The sequence below is a fragment of the Coenobita brevimanus genome, chromosome 103, assembly GCF_032717465.1.
Source record: "Coenobita brevimanus isolate Jiangsu-jjx chromosome 103, ASM3271746v2, whole genome shotgun sequence".
In the NCBI taxonomy this organism is placed as follows: Eukaryota; Metazoa; Arthropoda; class Malacostraca; order Decapoda; family Coenobitidae; genus Coenobita; species Coenobita brevimanus.
The window spans coordinates 38,961,660-38,987,815 of NC_137056.1; the positions used below are offsets into that span (position 1 = coordinate 38,961,660).

Genomic DNA, 26,156 nt, shown 5'->3' on the forward strand with positions numbered 1-26,156 from the left:
GCCTTTGGCTGCATTGCATCGGATAATGGAGAGATTACTGTATACATAAAGATGTAATATCTAATATTAATGAATGCATATCACCCTTGTGCAATTACTGCAAAATTTGCATGGAAATTTAACAAATACCAATTTAGGGGCCTTTCACGTATTCTAGAACAGCCAGTGGTTACTGAAGTGACTTATTATGTACCCAGAAACTATGGTAAGATTGTAAAAAGTAATATAAGTGCATGTCACTCTGTGAATATTGATATATATATATTGGCCAAAATATAAGGAATCTCTGGCATCTTTATGTAGATGCCCGCAACGCTGCCAGGCACACGATTATCATTCTAGGGCTAAGTCTCACACCATCAACATAACACAGCGGTTCTCAGGTATTTGGAGTAGTGATGCCTGTGTTTGTTTGTGCAGTGGTGGGCTGCTTGTCGGATTCAAGAAAAATGCTATTCAGTATCCATTTATGGCTGAAGTTAGAGGCTGGGTGAAATTTCTCTTAGCGAAAAAGGAACCAAAATGACGAAAGCTCTGGGAAAATTGATGTAAACAGAATGTAGGATGGAAGGCTACAGGATTCCATGCAATATGCTCAAAACATTTTACTGACTGAATAGGAAATGGGTTATCATCCCAATTTGTTAAAAAATGGGGATCTGGGAATACCAATAATTTCCCATTAACTCAAACAGTTTGTCTCGATTGACCTACACTCCTGCCATCAGTTGGCTCAACTTGATCCAGCAAACTGGGATGTTCAAGAGTTTCTCACTATGGTAGGACAAATCTAAATTTGCAGCTAGGGTGGGGCACGACCCTCTGTACAGTGGTGCTATGTTTCCCAAACCCGCGATGTGAAACAGATGTTATATATGTAAAAGGCATCACAAATACGATAAACACATATGAATACAATGTTAACGTGTGTATTATAATATATGAAAGAACAGTAAACTTCTTATGCATGAAATATTTATACGGCAATACAGAAACATGGCATAAATATTTTACAGTGTTGCTAAAAAAAAAAAGTAGTCACTTTTATTGGCTTTTACCGTATTTCTGGGGTGCGTAATAATGTCACAATTGTGATTATAAGATAATGTGCAGGAATATAAGTAAAAATATGACAATTTCTTAGTAAACAAAAAAATAATACATTAAACCCTCGTGAGTGGCAACACTCACACAGACCAAGACTAACCCGGCCAAAGCCACCATCGTGTCACTTTCATTGTGTCCTTACCTCCTGGGAGGTGAGAAAATAAAGTCAAATTTACAATATGTACAATATAGTGTTAAAGAAAATAACCAAAATGTATCCTAAAACACCATAGATGAGAGAGAGAGAGAGAGAGAGAGAGAGAGAGAGAGAGAGAGAGAGAAGGGGGGGGGGAAGAAGGCAGGCGAGAGGAGGTGTTGAGGGATGGAGGAAGGGAGGGAAGGAAGGAGGGAGAGAGCGATTAAATGAAAAATCATGGCGCCACACCAGCGAGGTCATCTGGCAACATATGCAAAACAATAATAAATATTTTTAAATATAAATAGATATAATAAAAAAAATAAAGATGTGAAAGTCACTCATAAAAGAAACAAAATTCCCCAGGGTGATGCACATCTCCCCCAGGAGAGAGAGAGAGAGAGAGAGGGGGGGGGTGGCATCGCGCTATGGAAAACGTGGCAACACTGTACAAAGCTTCATGCCCCACCCTAGCTGCAAGTTTAGATTTGTCCTACTATAGCTGTATTAGCTTTCCTTTACTATATCCCGAATGAGGCACTGATCTTTGTCTTAATTTAGTATTGCTTAAGCTGTGCAGGAGTCTATTTTTCAAAGGAATTTGGCTCCACATTGCACGGCGTGAATCACGCTGCTGGTGTCATATGCACAGAGTGACTTACGCTGGAAGTTACCGTTCCCTTCTCTTTAGCCTAAATTAACCTAACCTAACCAAACCTAAACTAACCTTACCTAACCTTATCTTACATCAACCTATCCTAAATTAACTTAAACTAAACGAACCTTAATTCACGAAATGGCTGATTTCACAATCTACCTGTAACATACATATATATATATATATATATATATATACAGTATATACATCTATATATTGATCTATAATTACCTATAGGTCGGTAAGACATCCAACCATCTTCCTGACACATGTATTTCAAAAAATGTTGATGATAAATGGCACAATACTTGAGATAACATGTGGATACTTTCAGGATAACAGCCAAAAAGGCACTCGGTGCATGTGCACTGAGCGGAATGGTAACTTCTAGCATGTCACTCCATGCAGACGACACCCAGTACCGGTCAGCTGGGCTGGCTTTGTTATTGTTCAAGCAGGGAAACATATTTCAGTATAAGAGGAGATACTACATACGGTGTTACTAAGATTAGGAGATGACTGCCATGTAATGGAACATACTGCAACAAAATACTTGGACGAATTCACAGAATGCTGCAAATGGATTTAAAGAAAAATGAATGAAGTAAGTGCCGAATATATACCAAGACGAACGTGCTCAACAACGAACACAGGACAAAGAAGCACAAGCAGTTATCGTACAATAACAAAATAAATGAGAAAAATATGTTCGTCAGAGATATATAGAAATATATACATTTATATGGATATTTCGCGTTGTCCACACTTTCAATTTGCTGTCTGGACGCTACACTATGGACACCTGGTGGGCTAGACCATGAACCAGAATTCATGATGAGTGAATGGTGGAATCTAGCAAGCTGCAACCCTAAAGTTCTATGAATGTCACACTTATGGGAGGTGCTGAGAATGGAGAGTGATGATGATGTGTCTGATGTGCATGTGGGGCATGTACGAGCACTATCCAAAATGAAACCAAATTTTTAAAAATGCGCACCAACTAGTTGGTGTAGCAGAAACCTCTGAGCTTTAGTCTAACATTAGCTGCATCATGCCAGGTCATAAAGTCAATGAGGTGCATGAGTCTGAGTAAATGTGTGTTTAATCCCTAAATGCCGGGTGTCAGTCTAAACTGTCAAGAAATTAGTGGTGCAGCGGTTCCAGGTCTTGGCAGGGACCGCACTTGTTTTTGCGCCATAGTTTGAAGTGGCCACCATTTGATATCGTAACCAAAGGGTCAGGATAGACTCCCTCCACCCAAGGCAAGCACACCTCAGTTGTCTCTATGACTCTGCCAGGTGCAGGACGATGTTTTCTTATACCTTACGTCCGATTCTGTTGCAGCCTCAAGCGGACCCCTTGTCTCGTTCACTCCTGTCAAGCTCTTTCCAAGGATTCTAGGAAAGGATTCAGTGATTGTGCCATACGGCGTGCCTTGGATGCAACTGTCTAGTTTATCTAGTGATGGAGAAGTTTATCAAGTTGAGAGCAAAGCCACAGTCGGGGTCATGTGCACACTCATGAATACATCCTGCCTCTCATGCCAAAAGTAACTCTGCAGGGGCCAAATCTGGAGAGTAGGGCAGCTGGGGTATGACAGTCATCGCATGCTTTGCCAAAAATGTCATGGATAAGGAGTGATGCATGAGCAGGTGCATTGTCAGGATGCAGCATCCAGGTTTTGTTTGTCCATACCTCAGGCCTCTTCCTTTGCACTGCCTCATTCAAATGCTACAGGACATCCAAATAAAACTCTTTATGGACTGACTGATCAACATCGTCTTCACATTTGAGAGACTCTAACATGCTTTTTTGGTTGTGGTGATAATGTTCCAACCCACTGCAATGACTGCCTTTTTGTTTTAATATCATAGCCAAACACCCAGGTAAAAGTTTTTCCAAATCTGAAACAGAATTTCACACAAACAGGTTGCTCTTCACGATCCTTCATTGTTCAACTTGCAACAAATCGCCAAGTGCGCTGAACACACGTTCATTCGAGCACACATACCTCGATGTGTAAGTGGCATGGCATGATGCAGCTAGTGTTAGACTAAAACTCAAAGTCGCCACTGCACAGGGCTCCAATCACAATCATGCTATGCCGGCTCACTGGTGAGCTACTTAAATAGTTTGGTCGCTTTTTGGACAGACCTCGTATGGAATGTGTTGCAGGAGCATGTAGTGTGCATCCAAATGTGTCTGAGGGATGTGTCCACAGACAAAGGAAACCAACTGGGATATTATGGAGAGGTGGATACTACTGTGATAGGTGCAGATATTACAGATACCCTTTGTCTAATTTCGCATTTACTCGTTTTCCATTTCCTTCTCCTTCTCCCTCACAATGAACGCCTACTCTTTTATTGTAAGTCTGCTTTCTTCCCCTTCAAACAACACCTAAAAATCTTACTTCTTAAGAACTAATGTATTTGACATCTTGTATACAGTACGGTATATACAGTCTCAGAGTACATCCCATATTCATACCATCCTGAAGTATTTCTAACTATCAGTGATGGAATGCAAAATCTTACTCCAAAGGTCTATTCCAATGCTGGAGAGAGACACCTTAACACAGTGGGACCAGTTTATCTGGATGACAGTACTGTTGGCTATACAAATAATACTCAATTCTCTCCTCACCAGGGTTAGATTTAGATGCAGGCAAAACAAGCTACAGATTAAGAGTCTCACAGTCCGACATGGTCTCTCAAAACCAGATTTTCTTTTCCTCATTTCCTTCCTTCCTCTTCTGTCTTTCTTTCCTTCATTCTTTCCTTCCATCTTCCTCTGTCTTTCCATCCTTCACTGTTTCCTCTTCCTTCTGTCTGTGTGTGGCTCTACACTGAGTGACAGGCCAAATGGTTTCCTATACACCAGGAAACCATATACTACACTGGATGGTAACCATATAAGCAAATTATGGCACCTGGTGGTTTGGTGGGTAATTAAGGCACTCCAATTGGATTGAGCTAGTGCTGGTTTATATCCAACAGGTGGTTGGGGTTTATTGCTCAAGTAATGCCATGCATGGAAGTGAAGCTGGTCGGTCTCATCTTAAATGTGAGGACCAACTTGCGTAGCCCCAAACTGCTATGCTCCTCATGGGTAAGGTGACCAAATTTATTGGTGCTAAAAGCGGGACACTGTCACGTTTATGTGTGTGTGTGTGTGTGTGTGTGTGTGTGTTTATATATATATATATATATATATATATATATATATATAAGGAACAGCGTGATGGACTGAAGAGATGAGACAGGCTGTGGCACAAAAGAAGAAAGCATACAATGAATGGATGAGAAATAGGGGCATGGAAGAAGTTGAGAGGTGGAAGAGAGAGTTATATGTAGAAAGAAAGAGAGAGGTGAAAAGATTAGTAAGAGAGAGTAAGAAGAGAGTGGATGAGGAATTTGGAAGGAATTTGAGTGTAAAGTGGAGGGACTGTAAGAAAATGTTCTGGAAAGAGGTGAAATGAGTAAGACAGGGTGGAAGTGAAGTTAGCAGGGGAGTGAAAGATAAAAATGGTAAATTACTAGTGGAGAAGGGAGAAAAAGTTGAGTACATGGAGAGAGAACACTTTAAGGAATTGTTGAACACAGAGGATGGAAGTAATGCGAGTATAAGTGACTGGGGAATGGCTGGGAGAAGGAGGGAGGTGAGAAGACAGGAAGAAATCAGTAGGATAGAAGTTGTGGAAGCAATGAAGAAAGTTAAATTGGGGAAAGACCCAGGAATTGATGGAGTGTGTGGTGATATGCTGAAGCATGGAGGAGAGATAGTAGTAGAATGGATGTGGAAAATGTGCAGATTGGCCTGGGAGTACGGTAGAGTCCCGGAGGATTGGAAATTAGGTATAATTATTCCCTTGTACAAAGGAAAAGGGGAAAAAGAAGTGTGTGGTAATCATAGGGGCATTTGTCTTCTTAGTAAAATAGGAAAAGTGTATGGTAGGATACTTATTGACAGAGTTAGAGAAAGAACAGAGAAATTAGTTGGAGAAGGACAGGGAGGTTTTAGGAAAGGAAGAGGTTGTGTAGATCAGATATTCATTCTTAGATCTTTAGTGGAAAAGTTTCTAGAGAAGGGAAAGAAGTTGTATGCAACTTTCATGGATTTGGAGAAAGCATATGACAGGGTGGATAGACAAGGATTGTGGAAAGTGTTAAGAATATATGGAGTAGATGGGAAGCTGTTGAATGCTGTGAAGAGTATGTACGATGGTGCGAAGGCTGCAGTGCGTGTGGATGGTGAACTAAGTGAATTTTTCTCTTTGAAAGTTGGGTTGAAACAGGGATGTGTCATGTCTCCATGGTTGTTCAATCTGTACATGGATGGGGTAATAAAAGAGATACAAGGCAGGGTAGTGGATGTTAGAGTGGCCCTGGTGAGAGAGGATAGTGTTTGTGAGCTGCAAGGCTTGGTGGATGAGTTTGGGAGTGTGTGTAAGAAACAGAATCTAAAGTTGAATGTAGGGAAGAGTAAAGTGATGGTCTTTGAGAGAGGTGAAGTCAGTGAATGTACAGCGAGGTTGGATGGTGAGGAATTGGAAAATGTGAGTAAGTTTAAGTACTGTACTTGGGTAGTGTGATGAGTAAGGATGGAGGTTTGGAGGGTGAAGTGCTTGAAAGGGTACAGCAGGGAAGAAAGGTTGCTGGTTCTTTGAAAGCAGTGATAAGAAACAGGGAAGTGAGCATGGAAGTGAAAAAGTTACTACATGACAGTATTGTGATACCAACTCTAACTTATGGAAGTGAAGCTTGGACGTTGTTGGAAGGACACAAGTCAAGAGTGAGAGCAGTGGAAATGAGTTATTTAAGAGGAGCCTGTGGAGTCACATGGAGAGACAGGCAGATGAATGAGGATATAAAGGAGCGTTGTGGTGTGGATGTGGATGTGATAGGATGCGTTATGAGGAACACAACGAGGTGGTTTGGCCATGTGGAGAGGATGGAGGGTGAAAGACTGACATAGAGAGTGTATGTGAGTGAGGTGGAGGGGGGAAGAGGGAGGGGGAGGCCGAGGATGAGATGGAGGGATGGGGTGGAGAGGAATACGAGAGAGGGGGTGTGAGTTGGGAGAAGGGCAGTGAAATGGCGGAGGACAGGGTGATTTGGAGGCAATTTGTTTGTGGCCACCCCAAACAGGATTGAGGCATCTGGCAATAGATAGATAGATAGATATATATATACTGTATATATATATATATATATATATATATATATATATATATATATATAAATATATATATATATATATATATATATATATATATATATATATATATATATGAGTACACCGCTTCCCATGCGATCAGCGAAGTTAAGCAACGTTGGGTCTGGTTAGTACTTGGATGGGTGACTGCCTGGGAACACCAGATGCTGTTGGCATCCCTACGTGTCAGGTGGGGTTGGTGGAGGATTAGTGCCCCTCCCTGTAAAACAGTTAACTCTAAGCCCTTGGCCACCCCGTCTGGGATACATGGCGTCTGGCAATGAATGAAGATGAATATATATATATATATATATATATATATATAGATATATATACAGTAATCCCTCCAATATCCGACGTAATAGAGCCAAAGGCATGTCCGGATAGTGATCCTGTCCGGATATTGGGCCCCAGCCTCCTGGACTTGTACTTACGGACCCTAACTCAGAAAAACACCTATACAACTCCCTCTGGACATGCATTGCACCTACTTAAGACCCAAATCACACCAATAAGGGACACAAAAGACTGAAATAAATGCAAAAGAACCATACAATGAGGTTTTAGTGGAGAGTTTATACAATATTAAACATTCTGGGTACTTACAAGTTCCTGGCTCCTGGACTGGTTTGAACCGCCAGTTTGCAGTCCACAGTTAATCCTCTGCACTCTAAATTCTAATTTCTTAACACTGCACAACACTGTAAATTCCCGTGTGTTCTAGTGGCGAGGTATTGCAGTTTATTCACTGTTTATTCACAAAAAAACAAGCACCTGTGGCTTGCACTGCTATAAGCATCTGCTCTCGATCGGAGTTTGGTTGTGACTATTGATGATGGCGGGGTAACAGAGTTGCCAGATCGCAATGGCCACATTACCAATCTCCTCAACTTTCATTACCAAATTTAACTTTTCATTACAAATTCGTAAAGCTAGCATTAATTCTTCACTAATTATATATACAAGTGGAAATACATGTAATCACTCTCCTTATAATTAACACCATGTTGATTATTTTCACGCTATGTAGGGTAGCAGATTAATGAGAGAGAGCAAACAATCCACCATCTCCATCCTGTGTATCCTCATACATGTGAAAAATCCATTTGGTAATGCATTATTCTGATTCATTACCAAACGAATTTTTCATTACCAAATTGGCCCACACTTGGTAATGAAAAATACCAAACGGCAACCCTGACAGGGCAGGGGGGAGGGGGAGGAAGGAAGAGGTGAAGGGACCATGGTGTAACAGCTGTTCGGCGCCACGCGGCAAATTCAAATTACGGGAGGGAAAAAAAGTCAGATTTTTTTTCGATTTTTTTTTGCGGTTTTTGGCCCATTTTGGGAATATTGGATCCCGGGATGATTATGTCCGGTTAGTGGGGATGTTCGGATATTAGATGGATTACTTATATTTATATATATATAAACACATACACACATGAGGTGCTACCCAAAAGTTCTAGTAATTTCAACAGAGGGAGCGAATCGTTTGCAGTTTTGCCTTTCACTGCTAAGACGAGTCAGCGGCACTCCTTGTGCGTCAGTGTGGCCCCGGTCGTGTCTGTGAGCGGACGTGTTGTTGAGCTATGCTTACCACTGTAACGTGGTGTGTATGTGGTTTGGCGGTTTTGAATGGCGGACCTCAGGGAACAATGAATCTGCATCAAGTTCTGCTTCAAAATCAACAAAACGGCTGCAGAAACTCACCGGTTGCTTCAGCATGCCTTTGGTGATGATGGCATGTCCCAAAGCGGAACATTTTTCTGGTACAAGCAGTTCAAGGAAGGACAAATGTCTGTCGAAGACGATGATCGTTCTGGACGATCATCAACAGCAACAACACCAGAAACCGTCGGAAATGTTCGTCGGGCTACCCTTGCAGATCGTAAACGAACTATCCATGATATTTGTGATACTGTTGGACTGTCATACGGAAGCACGCAATGCATTTTGTTGGACGTATTGGCCATGAGACGCATCGCCGCAAAATCTGTGCAAAGACTGCTGAGTGACTTTAGAAGGCACATCACACTGCAGTTTGCAGGGAACTCAAGAATCAAGTCAGAGATGATACAACCTTCATCTCCAAGGTCATAACTGGTGATGAATCATGGTTTTATGGTTATGACCTGGCGACAAAGCAGCAGTCATCGCAATGAAAGTCCCCCAATTCATTGAGGCCGAAAAAAGCACGTCAAATTCGCAGCAATGTCAAGCTGATGTTGATCGTTTTCTTTGATATCCATGGGACTGTTCACAAGGAATTCGTCTCACCCAGAAAGTTTTACTGTGAAGTTTTGCAGCGTCTGAGGGAGAACATCCACCGCAAACATCCAGAACAGTGGAAGAACAAGGACTGGGTCCTGCATCATGACAACACCCCCATTCACACATCAATTGTTGTTAGGCAGTTCCTGACTTCCACTAACATGGTATTCATTCCCCACCCACCCTATTCGCTTGACCTAGCCCCCTATGACTTTTTCCTGTTTCTCAAGCTGAAATTATGACTGAAAGGGCATTGATTTGACTTGATTGAGGAGATCCAGACAGAATCACAGGAGGTGCTCAAGACCATTATGTCTGAAGCCTGCCAGGGATGCACAGACTCGTGGAAGAAAGGCTGGGAACACTGTATACATGTCCAAAGGGACTAATTTAAAGGCAACAGTGAGAACTAGGAGGTAAGGTAACTTATTTTCCAACAATATTCAAATCATTGGAACTTTTGGGTAGCAGCTTGGATGTGTGTGTGTATATATACAGTCAATCCTCGTAAATCGCATTCATATATCACAAATTCGTAAATCACGGCTAGGTGGCCATCAGACTGTCAGCAACCTTAAATCACTGTTAAGTCACGAAAACCGCGGATCTAGGCACCCAAGTGGGCCTTTTCCGAGGAGAACCGTAAACCGCGGCATTCAAACTGAAAATCGCGACCCAACACCCAATCACCGCGCGTCCCTGGTGGCATATGTGCATACTAATGCCGCCATGTTGTTGTTGTTCTTGTCCCGCCAGTCCACACACTACAGACCATCGCCGTGGAGTATGAGAGTTACCTGTCTTTTTTGTGCAACTTCCCTCCACCTCCTACCTGCCATGGCCCCTCCCAACCCCCCAGTGAAGCACTCTAAACTGTATGGCGTCAAGAAGCTGCTGCAGTTGTTGTACAGTCAACGTTTGGACCTCATTCGTCATGTTGAGAGGGGAGAGAAGTTTTCAAAGCTGGCGAAAGAGTATGGGAAGAACAAGTGCTGAGAGGTTCTAAGTTCTTCCCAACACCACCCCACTCCATTCACTTAAGCAATTTCGTCATAGGATTAAGGTGAGATCCCTTAACATGACTTATTTCTATTTAATACATGCACTGAATATTCCTAAATTTGTATAATTGTGTTTGATGGTGCCTAGATAGGTGTAGGTAGGGTGCTGTGGGGGCGGGTTGGCCAAAGTCCAGACCCAAATTAATTTTTCACATAAGAGTTATTATTCATAAATCACGGCAGTGGTCCAGACCCAAATTACTGCGATTTACGAGGATTGAGTTATACTGTATATACACTCAACCCTCGGCTATCACTCCCAATTGGTCCCGCTATGGCTGCACTATAGCCGAAACCGTGATAGCCGTATTGAAGAACTTATGGTAATAATTCTAATTGGTGCCATGACCTCAATATTTACCCCTAAGATACTTTTTTTGTACCACATATTAATATATAATAGTCTAAAAATGAGCATGTTTTATGATGTGATCATGATTCTTATAAATACCCCTCACAGTTGATTCACTGATGTTATGTTTCTTCCCCACACTTCGCTTGGTCTCACCATTCTCTTTAAGTTTTACATTTCCAGTTTATCTGCATAACTTAGGTTCTTCCTCTTCTTTATTTCCCTGCCAGGTGCTGCAGCATTATGTTGGGTGATGGTAGGGGGACGGGGAGAGGGTAAGTTGGCCATGGTCATAAAAAAAAAAAGTTATTGCTCTCGCTATCACTGTTCACGGTCTGAGGGCGCGCACTTGAATGGTTTGGCAGGCTGGAGACTCGGTTGGGCGGCCAATCAGCGCTCGGCTGGCGCTGATGTCACACGACCAATCACGGAGTGAAGCTTTTGTTGGCTGGGCGGAGCACTGGAGCCTGGCCTTTTTTGAAATTTTCGAACATTTGCGATGCGCAATAGCAGGCATTTAGTGCATGATAAAGGTATTTGGGTAGTTTTTTATATAGGCGTGACAGCGAGATACGCTATAGTGGAACCCGTGATACCCGAGGGTTGAGTGTATATATATATATATATATATATGTATATATATATATATATGAGGCGTCTAGAACCAAAGGGGCATTGGCGCCAAAATGTACTTTTGAGTTATGACGCTTTAAAGTTGTGTTTATGGCAACGTCATAACCAGAAGGCAATAAACAAACCTTTTATACATCAAAATGATCATCAGCGCCTATGCTCTACATGTAAAGCCAAAAAAACAAAACAATAATAACCGTAACCACAAAATAGGCAGTAAACCAAACCCCCAATTTATAAGTGGGCATAATAACATATTGTAGGGATTTAAAAACATAGCAGAAAAAACATCAACGAATGTATTAATGTACAAAACTTTATTAACTGAAGATTCCAGTTCACTTACTATTAATAAACGAATAATTATTACTGTAATTTCACGTTTTTGACGACTAAAACTGTAATCAATGCAGTTATTATTTTTCCTCTACCATAATAGATTGAAATAATAACACTAAAAAAAAAAAAAGTAGTGTAGTGCTTAAGTAAATTGAGAAGGGATAGTGGGGGGTTAAATGGTGGGGTCGTCATCTAGGAGATCGACATCCAACTCTGCCTCCTCGGGGCCACGCCCCCTCCCGCTGTCTCCCCTCACCACTCTCTTTTCCTCTTCCTTTCTACCTTTTTCCACTTCTCCACACACTTCTGACACTTACGAGAGGTTATAGGCACCACCTCCTCACTGTAACTATGTGATGAACTCATCTTGTCACCCCCCCTTCAACCCCAATAACAACAGCTCATCTTGTCACCAATAATCCACGATAAATGGGGTAAAAATCCAATACGTAATTGGTTTGGGCTGTGTGGCTTAGATGCCTGCCTGCTCTGATTTGTTCGCCCGGCAGCATGGACAAACCCACGTGAATTTGAGCCCCTCTACCACTGTCCAGAAGGCCGAATCTTGTATGGCAACCAGTGCTGTCTCTGAGAAGAGGGTTAAGCCTGTTGTCTCCCCTACCTAACTCAAAACCAGTATATTGGTGGGGATGCCCCTTTGGCTCTAGACGCCTCATATATACTGTATATATACTGTATGTATAAATATACTGTATATATACTTTATGTATATATATATATATATATATATATATATATATATATATATAGTATATATACTGTGTATATATACTGTGTATATATATATATATATATATATATATAGTAATCCCTCTAATATTCGAACGCCCAATATCCGAACATCCCCACTAACCAGACATAATCGTCCCGGGATCCAACATTCCCCCCCCCCCAAAAAAAAAAAATCCCGCCCATAATTTGAACTTGCCGTGCGCGGCGCAGGACAGCTTTGTTGTGGCGCATCATTCCTCCAACGTCCGATAGAGCGCCGCTGCATCCTCCCCACTTTCCGCCTGTCTCTCGCCGTGAGTGCACGCTCGTCGTTATGGCTGCCCACGTGCTCGCTTTTGTGGTCATGCCTTACCTGCTGCAGGCACTCCTGCTGCTCTCGGGCGTCCTATTAGTGTGTGTGATGATGGCCCCGCCGCCTGAGAAGAGGAAGAGAGTGGTGCTGACTTTGGAGAAGAAACGGGAGATATTGGAGAAAGTAGATGCAGGGTGGTCTTCTTCCCGCATCCTCCGCGAGTTCAACCTGGCCCGATCTACTTTGTTCGATATCAAGAGATCCCGAGATAAACTCATGCAGTACACAGCTGACTTCTCGTCGAGAAGCAAACGCAACGTGGAGAGGAAGGTGATGTTTACTCCCAAGTTTGCTGAAATCGACCGCTCCACGTCGATTTGGTATCGACAGCAACGTGCTGCTGGTGTGATGGTACGTGGAACGGAGCTGAAGGCTGCTGCTGAGAAGTTTGCCAGGCTTCACGACACCCTAGACTTCAAGGCATCCAAGGGTTGGCTCTTCGCGTTCAAGTTACGGCATGGCCTTACCAACCGTAAAGCTCATGGCGAAGCTTTGAACGCTAACAAGGATGGAGTTGACGAGTTTCGGCACAAGGTGAAGGGCTTGATCGACAGGGAGGGCCTCACTCTCGGTCAAGTCTACAACGCTGACGAAACTGGTTTATTCTATCGCTCTTTGCCAACGAACACTCTAGCTGAGGAGACGGAGAAGCGTGTACCTGGCCGCAAGCTCTCCAAGGAACGGATATCTGCTTTGTGTTGTGCCAGTGCTAACAGCATGCACTGGCTTAAGCCTGCTGTTGTTGGCTGTGCAAAGCAGCCTCGGTGTCTTCGTGGGGTGATGGATATCCTTCCTGTCGTCTGGTACCATTCTTTGAAGGCATGGTTTACAGCCCAGATCTTCAAAGACTGGTTCCACTGTCACTTCATCAAGGAGGTCATCAATTATCAGATGAAAACACTGGGAATCCTGCGCAACCAGGTAAAGGCCCTCCTTCTCCTCAACAATGCACCTGCCCACCCGTGCGACAAGGACTTGGTGGCTAAGAATGGCCGGATTAGGTGCATGTTTCTGCCACCTAATACGACTGCTCTCATCCAACCAATAGACCAAGGAGTGATCGTGGCAACAAAGCGCCTCTACCGACGGGAATTTCCTGGACGAGGTGATGGTTGTTCTCAAGGACGAGGACGAGCGCAGGGAGGGACAGGACACACAAGGCCAGCAGACTCTGGAAAACCTTTGCCGCTACAACATCAAGTCTGCACTCTACAATTGGGCCAGTGCATGGAAGGAAGTCCCTGTCAAGACTCTAGAAAATGGTTGGTCTCATCTGCTTCTCGGAACGGATGTGGAGTACGATTTTCTAGGGTTTGACGTGGATGACTTCCATGCACGGCTACGTACGCATGGCGACGATGTTGATGTGGACGATGTGCGTGAGTGGTTGGATGACGACGAGGGCGATCCTGGGTATCAGACATTGTCTGATATCGAGATCGCGTCTTCAGCTGCAGGTGTCAGTACCGAGCTTGAAGATTCCGACGAGGAAGGCGATGATGATGCGGACTCCTCTCAGCAGGACACTACTCCAGCCATCCCCAAGCTGAGCAAACTCCGGGAACACCTAGAGTTCGTCCTTGACTACCTGGAACACCTGGACTGCGACAGGGAGATGGGGCCCTTGGGACTTGTGGAGGAAGTGTGTGCTTTCAGGCAGTGCATCATCAATCGTCAGAATCGTCAGTCCTTGCGTCAATCAACGACTGACAGTTTTTTCAGGCCCGTGACCCCCGCTGTGCCCAGCCCTGGCTCCACTCCGTTGCCTACCCAAGACAGGCCCTCATGCTCCGAGCCACAGCCCAGCACATCAGCCACGGTGGAGTCACCACTCGACGTGAGTTTGCATCTGTCTTCAGAGTCGTCTGCAGTGGGTACGCCATCACCACGACCCAGCAACGCACCCCTAGGTCACCTGCCAGTGATGCTCTCGGACTCTGACAGTGATTAAACAGCAAGAACTTCTCCACTAGACCACATGGGAATTTACAGTGTTGTGCAGTGAAAAAAAACAGTGTGTTGTGTTAAGGATTTACAGTTGTGAGTGAAAAGACTAATTTGGAACAAAATTTAACATAAATAGACTTGTTTGTCGCACGCCCACACTGATCGTGAACCAATCACTTAGATGCCAGTTTACCCTTACACATGTCTCACTCCTATCATAAAAACTCTTGACGGCACCTAGCACTTACCATCTACACAGTATGTCTGCAAAACTTTCCACACTCTTTCTGTCTACTTAGTCGTATGCTTTTCCAGATCCATAAATGCCATAAAAACCTTACAGTCTTTCTGACAAGCCTTCTCCACTACCCGTTTCACTGCAAATATTTGATCCACACATCCTCTGCCACTCCTAAAGCCGCCTTGTTCATCACTCACTAGGACTTCTGATATCTGTCTTACTTTCTCTATAATAATTCTTCCATATCCCTTCCCTACAACACTCAATAGACTTATGCCACAATAATTCTTGCACTCATTTCACTCACCTTTATATTTGTACCAGGGTAAAATCACAGCCTTTTTCCACTCTGCTGGCACAGTTTTGCTCATCCATGCCTTCTTACATATCTCCAACAAGCACTTCATTTCACTCTCTCCAATTCACTTGATCATCTCTGCATACACTCATCAACTCCAGCTGCTTTCCCATTTTTCAGCCGCTTCACAGCATTCTTCACCTGTGCAAGTGTCATATTTCCTGGCACTGTATTCCTTCTCTGCACAGCCTCAAAACCAATCATGTTTACAGTCGCTCTGCTCTCTTTATTCCCATTCATCAGGCTTTCAAAATATTCTTTCCATCCGGTCCTTACTTCATCTCCATGGGTTAATATCTGCCACTTACATCCTTCACACTTTCACATTTCTTTCCAGTCACTTCTACATTTCCACAACTTCCTGTTTGAAGAGTGTTTGCATTCATATTTCTTCCTAAATCACTTTTACCTCCTCCTTATTCCTCTTCGCTAGTCTCTTTATGTGCTTCTCTCAATATATTCAGTTATTTCAATTTCAACTGAACCCCTGTTCTGTAACCACTCTAGCAACTTCTTCCTCTTTTCCTCCAATGCTCTCAATCTTTTCATCTCACCATGCCATACTTTTCTTCTTTGTTGTTACTGTTGCCACACCACACAATGGTTTAGCATTCCAAACTAAGCAATCGCTATATGCATTCCACAGGCTGTCCAGATCTATTTCATTCCAGTTCACTTATTCCAACTCCTTCTCTACCTCGGTACTGTATTCATCTGCCATTTCTTTGATCCTCAGCTTCTCAACTTTCAGTCTAGCTCCTCTCTCTCCTGGTCTGCCTCACTCCTCTCAGCTTGATCTTGCATACCACAATCCTATGATCTGACCGACCTCCAAATCGTTCTCTCATGGCCCTCGTATCAGCAACCATTCCCAGCATCTTCCTCTCTAACAGCACGTAATCAATTAGGCTCCTTTCAACACGATCCCCGTTCCCTCTATACCATGCATATTTATGTGCATCTTTGTGTTTGAAATACGAGTTACAAATGCACAACCTCCTTTCCTGACACATCTTTCAGTTGCTGCTCCTTATCATTTTCTCCTGGTACTCCATTACAACCCATTATGACATCCTCAGGACCAATGTCTACTCTTTCATTGACATTGCCTATTATGATCACTTTATAGCTCCTGGGCTTTTCTCCCACTGCTTCATCCAGCTCATCCCAAAACCTGTCTTTCCCTCTCTCACTCCTGTCATCACACGGTGCATACATAAGCACTCTCACTTTCACCTTCTCAAAGTTGAACTTGACATATAAACATCTTAAGCTGACACAATTGTAATCTCTCATTCCACTCTGCCACACCTCATTCATCAACAAGCAACTCCTTCCTTGCATCTCCCTTGCCCATTCATGCCTAACCTTACACATTTCACACCCTCCCACTCCACTTCACTCTCATCTTTGTTTCACATAATACCATCACGGCATATCTCGTACTCTTGAACACATTCACCACTTGTTCTCCTCATTCATACCTCTCACATTCCACATGGCCTTGCAAATCTGCCCATTCGGTTGGGACCCTGGGCATGTACTGGGCCTTCCGAGGCTCTGAGAAATGTCTGCCATGATTGAGTGATTTTAGATAGGAGAATCTCAGGGACACTTAACCCAGCCAAAAACCCCGGTTATATGGTTACCACCCATCATAGTAAATGGTTTCCTAGGTACAAGAAACCATTTGGCTTGTCACTCAGTGTAGAGACCATTAGGCATCCCTACACTGAGTGAGAGGATGATGGGAACCCCCAATTTCGACTGTGTAGGTGTTCTTCCAGGAGGACTTTCCAGCGAAAAATAAATGTATAGTATAGCCACACCAAAGAATCAGCTTTGAATATAAACCTATTCTAATCTCTGCTACCTGCCCAAGGCACCTACTGGCAACAACTATAAAAAAATCAAATACAGGCAAACCAAGATTTACGATGCTCCGAGATGCAATACCCCAGAATAGCGATGGGGGTAGAAATACAGTAATCCCCGTACTTTCCGGACGTCCACTTTCCGGACACCCCACTTACCGGACATTGTGGGCCTGGACCTTTGGAACCCAAAAATGGCCAAAAAAAAGTAAAAAATCCCCCCAAAATCAGAATTTTTTCCCAGCCGTACTTTGAAATTGCCATGCAGCACCGACCAGCTGTTACACCACAGACCCTTCACCCCTTCCTTCCTCCCCCCTCCCCTGTCAGGGTTGCCATTTGATATTTTTCATTACCAAATGTGGGCCAATTTGGTTATGAAAAATTCATTTGCTAATGAATCAGAATAATGCATTACCAAATGGATTTTTCACATGTATGAGGATACACAGGATGGAAATGGTGGATTGTCTGCTCTGATTAATCTGCTACCCTACATAGTGTGAAAATACTCAACATGCTGTTAATTATAAGAGTGATTACATGTACAGTATTTCCACTTGTATATATAATTAGTGAAGAATAAATGCTAGCTTTACGAATTTGTAATGAAAAGTTAAATTTGGTAATGAAAATTGAGGAGTTTGGTAATGTGGCCGTTGCGATCTGGAAATTCTGTTTCCCCGTCATCAACAGTTACTACTTAACTTCAATCGCGAGTGGGTGCTTATCACAGTGGATGCCACACATGCTCGTTTTTTTTGTGTGAATAAACAGTGAATAAATTGCAATACCTCGCCAGTAGACCACATGGAAATTTACAGTGTTGTGCAGTGTCAAGAAATTAAAATTTAGAGTGCAAAGGATTAACTGTGGAGTGCAAACTGGTGGTTGAAACTGGCGTGTTGCAATTACCAATGTGCAGTGTTAAACAATTATAACTCACAGTGCAAAGAATTACTGTAAGTGCAGCACAACACTGTGCTTCAAGAGCATTTTCACCATTGCCAAAGCCTTAAGAGGGTGGCCACAGAAGTGCTGAAAGTACCCTGGCTGAGGTACAGTCACTTCTAATTCCTCATTCTTTGGTTCCTTTTCATTTATTTCATGCTTTATGTCCATTATTGGTGTGAATAAGGTCTTAAATAGGTTTAAATAAGTGCTATGCATGTCCAGTAGGGAGTTATTTAGGTGGCTTCCAAAGTTAGGCTGGGTTGGGGTCATAAGAACCAGTCCAGAAGTCAGAGGCCCACTTTCCGGACGGGACCACTTTCCGGACATGCCTTTGGCTCTATTACATCACATAGTAGAGGGATTACTGAACCACCGTAATCTGTCTATCGTTGGCCTACCCCCAGTTTTGCATTTTTTTTTTTTTTTACGAATTTTATATTTTACATAAATTTTTTTTAGGTTGATTTGTAAACTGCTTTTGGACTTAGATTAATGTATTTTAATCATAGGTGGAGTGAACATTGTCATTTGGGGTACGGATTCTCACCCATCGGACGAGGTACAAAACAGTGTGGACAACTAGGTGACTCAACAAAGAATATTTCGTGTCTGACCTATCATGGAATACGTAATAATAATTTTAAATAAATATTAATAATTATGGAAAATTTAGCGAGTAAATATTTCATGCACTGATGAAAATTGTGACATCTATAAATCATGTGTTTACATTCAGGCTGTTCATGGAAAAACACTTTGAAAATATACAAAAGAATTTCTAAATAAATGCTGGAAAACAAGAAAGAGGAAAACAAAGGAGCTCAGCAACCAGAACAGTGGCTAAAACGACATAAAGAGGGGCCTCTGAACAGGCTATCCCGATCGAATCATCGACTGCTAAATCACGTTTACATTCTGGCTGTTCAAGGGAAACCACTTTGAAAATATAACGGAATTTCTAAATATGTGCTGGAAAATAAAAGAAGAAAATAAAGGAACTCAGCAATCAGAACAGTAATGAAAATGACATAAACAGGAGCCGTTGAAAGGTTATCCCAATCGCATCATCTATCGCAGTCCCCATCAAGAGAATTCCCTGTCAAAACATCAATGATTCTCCGTCACAAAAATTCACACCTTCGACGATTCTGCATCATTTATATACTGTATTATTATTATGCACAACAGATGTCTATTTAATTATCCCAGGACCGTCTGATGGAACTGTATACAATGCTGCTGCATCTTGTCTACTGAATTGGAATACAAGTCAGAGATTGCATTCTCCAGTGATCTTCACTGGGTACAAGTGAGACAGGCACTGGTTTTAGGCTTAGGTTAGCTTCTTCAACAGCTGTTAGGCCATTTAGATTGGCTTCATACTTTTTGGGGGACTCACTTGGGTGGCTTTAGGACTTGGCTGGGGGGGAAACCCAGGGCTCAAAAAAGTATCCCTATACTTTACATGTTAAATCTACCCCGAGAAACGATACCCACCTAGCGATGGGTTTTTACTTAACCAATTGCATCGTTAAACCGAGGTATGCCTGTACTTATGGTGATCTACTCACTGCTTACTGGAGATTTGTGTAAATGCCCTCACCTGCAGAGCATTGAAGAGGAGTTGGTGTTCAAATTTCTTAATACCAAGGATCTGTTGGAACATGTCGAAGAGCTGCTCTTTGGGCATAATAAGCTCACTGTTTAGGGTCTGTTGCATTCTGCCTGGCCGCTTGCTGTCCTCTTCTCCTGCTGGGGTAAGGTGAGGTCATAAGCAAGCAGGGGTGAGAAGAATTAAGTGACCTTCTTTTGAATAAAATAACAAACATTATATATATAATAGTACATGAGGATCTTCCACTGTAATTCTGCACAGCTGTCATCCTCTGCATTAATATAAAGAGGTTCAAAATAAAATTCTTTAATTGGCTTGATCCTAATAAACTTGGTCTGCACTTATGTGACAAGCTGAAAAATGATAAAACTGAAAAAAATCTGAGAACTTGCAAAGCATTCTTACACACAATGGATAAATAACAATAAACAAAATATTTCCTAATACCCATACAACAGTGAATTTACAACTAAATCAGGGTTCTCCAGCGACTCTCCTTACCTTTGATGATCATGTCAAACTTTGCCATCCATGAGGTCAGTACTGTCTCTTTGCTTAGGCCATCAATCTCTGGCAGGGATCTGTTTGTTGAAAAATACAGGATAAGTAATGACTAGCCCATAGGCAAAAATGGATTAATTACTGTCTGCATAATGGACAGTTATAAATTACAGTACTGTAGTTCATCAGGGCTTCATTTACAAGGGCGAAAAATTTTGCTTTGGGGCACTTTACATTTTTACCTCTAAATGGGGGCTAGAATTCTAAAGTAGGTTTTGCATTTCTCTTGGAATGAATTTTATACATACTGTACCTAAATGCATATATAATACTGTACCCCTACTGTACAGGGGTTACTCTCTGGTTACTTTTTCATATGTATAAAATACAAATTATATTCAAAATATGGTTCAAAGCAGGTGAAAAATGGTCTTCATAGAAATAACTGTTTTATGTCATGGGAAAAGTTTTTTTTTTTCTCTTTAGTTTGGATTGATTCCAAATCATACACATGTATACGCCGGTTTAACCCCTGAAGTACTAATCTCATCGATTGGGCTTTTTGTGCAATTTCTTAAAAGGACAAGCAACACCGATCGAGCAACATCCACAAAAAACTGGTGGCACCTGGCACCACCCCAACTGTGACACAGATGGCTTCTAACCAATAAGAACTAAGTGTTGGACACACCGGAGAGGGGACTCAGGCCTGTACCCAGGCAGTGGGGGATGTACCCCCCACCTCAGGCTCGCCACGTCCCTCTACCCCACTACCTTGTTGCTACCCTACCTCCCACCACTCTTACCACCACCACCACCACCACTCCCACACCCTCCACATGCATCCTCCCCCTCTTATGTGGATCCCCCCATGACTGGGGGAGGGTATTTCCCCCCTACTCTCCCTCCATGTCCCTGTACTCCACTGGGACCCTTCCTTTGTATCTTGTGGTGGTCTCCTCCCATCCCTCCATTCCCATACTCCCCCTCCTGGCCTTACCACCTCCCACCCCCACCCCCAACCCCCCACCCCAACCCCCTACCCTCACCCCCACCCCCTAGCACGAAGTATCTTTACCTCCCCAGCCTCGAATATTGCGTATTTTTTACACTTTATGGCGCGTGTTCTTGAATCATTACCTGTAATTTATTCGTGTCTTTGCATACAGATATGCACACCACAATTATTTCAGCTGTCTTTATTCGAAACCCACTCGAAAAAGAAATTTTATTTTATGCCGACACATGGAAAAATGTTGGTGTCTTCAAAAACAAAAAAAGCAAAACGAAAACTAGCTAGATTTGACAGCTCGGCGGGGAGGGGAGGAGGGAGAGGAAAGAGGAGAGGGGAGATTAGGTGAGAGGAGGGAAGGGAAGGGAGGAAAGAGAAGAGGAGGGAAGGGAAATGGGAGGGGGGGGACTGGAGGTATGGGGAGGGGAGAGGAGGGGGGGACTGGAGGTATGGGGAGGGGAGAGGAGGGGGGGGACTGGAGGTATGGGGAGGGGAGAGGAGGGGAGGATAATTTGTACTATTTATCATATTTTTATTAGGGGGTTCATGACCATTTTCCCTAGCTAGATTTGACAGCTCGGCAGGGAGGGGAGGGAAGGAAAGAGGGGGGGGGAGGGAAGGGAAGGGGAGGGAGAGGATTGGAGGTATGGGGAGGGGAGAACAGGGGAGGATAATCTTTACTAATTATCATATTTATTGGGGGAGGTTTGTCATCATTTTATTTTTTTCTAAGCACATTACAATGGTTTATAACACCAATACACACCAAAAAAATTTGACTTTGGTGATTTTTGTACGTATTTTTGTGAAGAAAACAGGTGCGTGATTTTTGACGTATTTTTGTGAAGAAAACAGGTGCGATCGGCATATTTTCTTTCTTGCTGGGGCCGTGACGGGTAACTATTATCTACTTAGACGGGCCATAGCTTGGTAACTATTGGGTCTAGGGGGGTGGGGTTTGCATTTTCAGGTGTGTAAATTGAAGCTCTATAAATCGGGTTTAAAACTTTAAACCTTAAAGAAAGTTGAAACATAGGCCTGTTTTTGCGTCCTTGGGGGCAGTTGAGGCTGGAGAATTGCGTACCCTAGGGGTTAATGATGCAATTGGTTAGGTAAAAACATGTTAGGTGGGGTATTGTATATCAGGGTAGATTTTAGATTTAACCTGTAAAGTAATGGGATGCGTTTTTCAGCCTTGGGTCCCCCCCCCCACACACACAATCTATAACCCACTGAAAAGAGCCCCAAAACAAGTTTAAAGCCAATCTAAATGACCTAACAGCTGTATAAGAAGCTAACCAAACACCTGTAAATAGCTCACTAAAACCAACAAATAAAATTTGAAAATTATCATATATAAGTCTGGAAAAAATCAAGCTTAGCAAACTGTTCCCCAGAATGACAATGTTCACCTCACCTATGGCCAAAACACATAGTCTAAAAAGTTCATAAATCAACCTAAACACATAATTTTAGTCTAAAATATGATCAAAATCAGTAAAAAAAATCAAAACTCATCGTTAAACCGGGGTTTAGCCATTGTTAGGCGAGGTATGGTGGTAAATAATCCCTGTAACAACTGGACGCCCAAATCTCAGACACCCCAATTTCCGGACATTATGGGCCCGGGCCTTAAAAAAAAAAAAAAAAAAAAAAAAAAAAAAAAAAAAAAAAATAAGTTGAACTTGGCGCACGGTGCAGAACAGCTGTGTTTACGCGCAGCCCCTTTCTTCCTCCCCTCCCAGGCCTCCCCAGTTACCGTCTAACTATCATCCTCACTATATGCTCATCGCAATGGATGCCGCATGCGCTCGTTTTTGTGAATAAACGGTGAATTTTGCAATACCTCGCCGCTAAACCACATGGGAATTTACAGTGTTGTGCAGTGTTAAGAAATCAGTTCTGAGTGCAATGGAAAAAGTGTAGAGTGCAAACTGGTATGCTGCAACTGGCATGGTGCAAATAAGAATGGAATGTGCAGTGTTACACAGTTATAATTCACAGTGCAAAGGATTAAATGCAGCACAACACTGGATTACTGTACATGCTTCAAGAGCATTTTCACCACTGCCAGAGCCTTAGAGGAGGCGGGTTAATTTTCATAACGGCCACGGACGTGTTGTAAGTACCCTGTACATCGCTAAATATTTTCAATACTCACTTCCAATTCCTCATTCTCTGGTTCCTTTTCATTTATTTCATGGTTTCTGTCTCTTATTTGTGTGAATATGGTCTTAAATAGGTGCTATGTATGTCTGGTAGGGAGTTATGTAGGTAGTTTTCTGAGTTAGGGTGGGTTAGGGTCCATAAGTACCTGTCCAGAAGGCATTTTCCCAATTCCCGGACACGTCTTTGGCTCTATTACATCAGTTATTGGAAGAATTACTGTATTTCTACACCCATCGTTAAACCGGGGTATCACATCTAGGAGTATCACATATTGAGGTATACCTGTATACTGTCACTGATTTTAAGTTATAAATGTCAATACAACCTCATTATAAGAAGCTATACTATGGTAATAAGGAAGTGGACCCCCGCTATAATGGACTAACTGGGGGTAAAGGCAGGACCATTAAAGCCGACAGTCTGCTACAGCCATGGGTCCTCGAGGTGGGATTTCAAGCACACGTTTGGAAAATAAATGAGTACAATCGGGATAGAAGTGCTGATGGATATGCTGTTGTGGGTGTGCTGGTTAAGGAAAATTAGGTGGATTGCATCATGAATGTAATAAGTGAATGAACGAATTGTAGCAGTGATAATATTGTTCAGTAAACTCACGATTTCATTCATGTCAGTGATGCTCCAGAGGCTGGCTTGGATGATATAGAAAATGACAGATTCTGGGATGACTAGATATGTGACTAGTGGTATCGGGGATGATGAGATTGCAGTTTTGGGAGAGGACTTAAATGGTCATGTAGGTGATGCAATTCAGGGATTGGAAAGGGTACATGGGGGATGTGCATATGGTACAAGGAATGTGGAAGGGGATGGGATACTCGAATTTGGGGAGATAATAAACATGATTGTGTGCAACACATATTTTAGGAAAAGAAAGTTGGCTAATTACACATAAGTCTGGGGGAAACAGTGGCTAGACCGACTTTCCAGGTCAGGAGGTTGGTGAGGAATGTTAAAATTATAGGGAGCAAAAGAATGTGAGCAGCAACACAAATTACTGATATGTGACATGGTGTTTATGAAACAAGTGGTGAAGACGAGGACCTATATACCTAGGAGGAAAATATGGAAGTTGAAAAAATAAGCTGTAAGGGATGCGTTCTATAGCAAGGTGAGTAGTTTTGTGACTGAACTGACATAAGTGTTAATAAACAGTACAAAGCTCACGAGAACAATCTCCTGAGAGTTACTAATTCAGTGTGAAGATGGAAAAGGGGTCCCCCCCCCTCAAGACACAAGGTAACATGGTGGTGGGGTGAGGGTGTAGAAGCCCAAGTTTAGGAAGAAAGAAGGCTTTTCTGGGAATGGAAAAGTGGTGGTAACAAAGAGAAATACTTGGCTGCCAAGCATAAAGCTAGAAAGGAGGTACAGTATACAGGGCAAAATCTAAGTCCCAGAGACTTTTACTGGATAACCTAAATAGTGCTGAAAGGAAGGATATGGTATTTAACCCATGGATTGTGGGCCACAGCTCAGGCTGGGAAGCAGCGCGTTGCAGGCCACAGCTCAGGCTGGGAAGCGTCGCATTGCGGGCCACAGCTCAGGCTGGGATGTGTCATGTTGCGAGCCACGGCTCAGGCTGTGCTAACCTTCCAGTGGCCATGCATCACTGCTAACTACACCCCTACACAAACTTACGCATTGCGCTACACAAAGAAGGAGAGAGAGACGTTCTTTTTTTCCCACAAGATGATGCCCTGGATGTTTATCTTCAAATGTATAATAAACAGAAACTAAAAAATATATACATATACAAATATATATATACATATATTTTCTTTTTTCATTTTTTGCACACCACGGGGTGGGATAAAAAAAAGGTAATTGTGCAATCCACAGGTTAAGGTGGCATCTCAGTTGAAAACGAAAAACAGGGATATCATAGGTCAGCAGTGTGTGAAGAATAATGAAGGAAAGGTGGTGCTGGAGAGTGAGGATATAAAAGACTCCTGGAAACCATTATAACCAGTTGCTGAGCACGGAGTCCGACTGGAACAGGGAAGGTTTGGAGTCAGCAGATCCAGTGTTTGGCTCTTGATTTTGATTGATGCTGCAATTGTGAGCAAGGCAACTGGCAGGATGCAGTTGAGGAAGGTTGTTAGGTGTGTCTGGGCTGACTGTTGAACCCCACCGCATTTTCAGATAATAAAAGCTCCACATAATAATCTGCCTCCGCGTCAAAGAACCACAGAGGTTGCTGATCTCCACCCATCCAATATTACTCCTTTCTCTTTTTGTCATAATTCTTTTCTTTCTCCGTTTCATCCACAACTCTCCTCTCCATTCCTCTCACCTACCAGTCCCTCTTCCTCTTTCTGTTTTCTTCTCTATTAGCTCTCTTCCTCCCTCCGTCTCTCATTGTTCCTCTTTTCTCTCTCTCTCTCCCTATCTATTTATCTACCTGTCACAACAGTTACACATGCTATATTAATATATAGGCATATCTAGAGTTAGCCTATATATGATGAAAAGAGGAACCATTTGCAGGGAAAGCAGAAAAACGACTATTTTCAAAGAAAAAATTGCCACATCTAAAGTCTGAATATTAAATGTGGCAGCTTGTGGCTTAACAAGAGTAGCCAATA

The 26,156-nt window shown here is 42.7% G+C and overlaps 1 protein-coding gene across 1 annotated transcript in view; it reads right to left on the reverse strand.

The window, feature by feature from the left end:
- The window catches only part of LOC145415682 (calcium-dependent secretion activator-like), a 603,137-nt gene that overhangs the window by 463,710 nt on the left and 113,271 nt on the right, over positions 1 to 26,156 (reverse strand). The window contains exons 6-7 of the mRNA XM_080284897.1: positions 20,373 to 20,452; positions 19,860 to 20,005 (exon numbers count right to left, since the gene is read on the reverse strand). Coding sequence (XP_080141023.1) covers positions 19,860 to 20,005; positions 20,373 to 20,452 — 226 coding nt within the window. The remainder of the gene's footprint in view (positions 1 to 19,859; positions 20,006 to 20,372; positions 20,453 to 26,156) is intronic.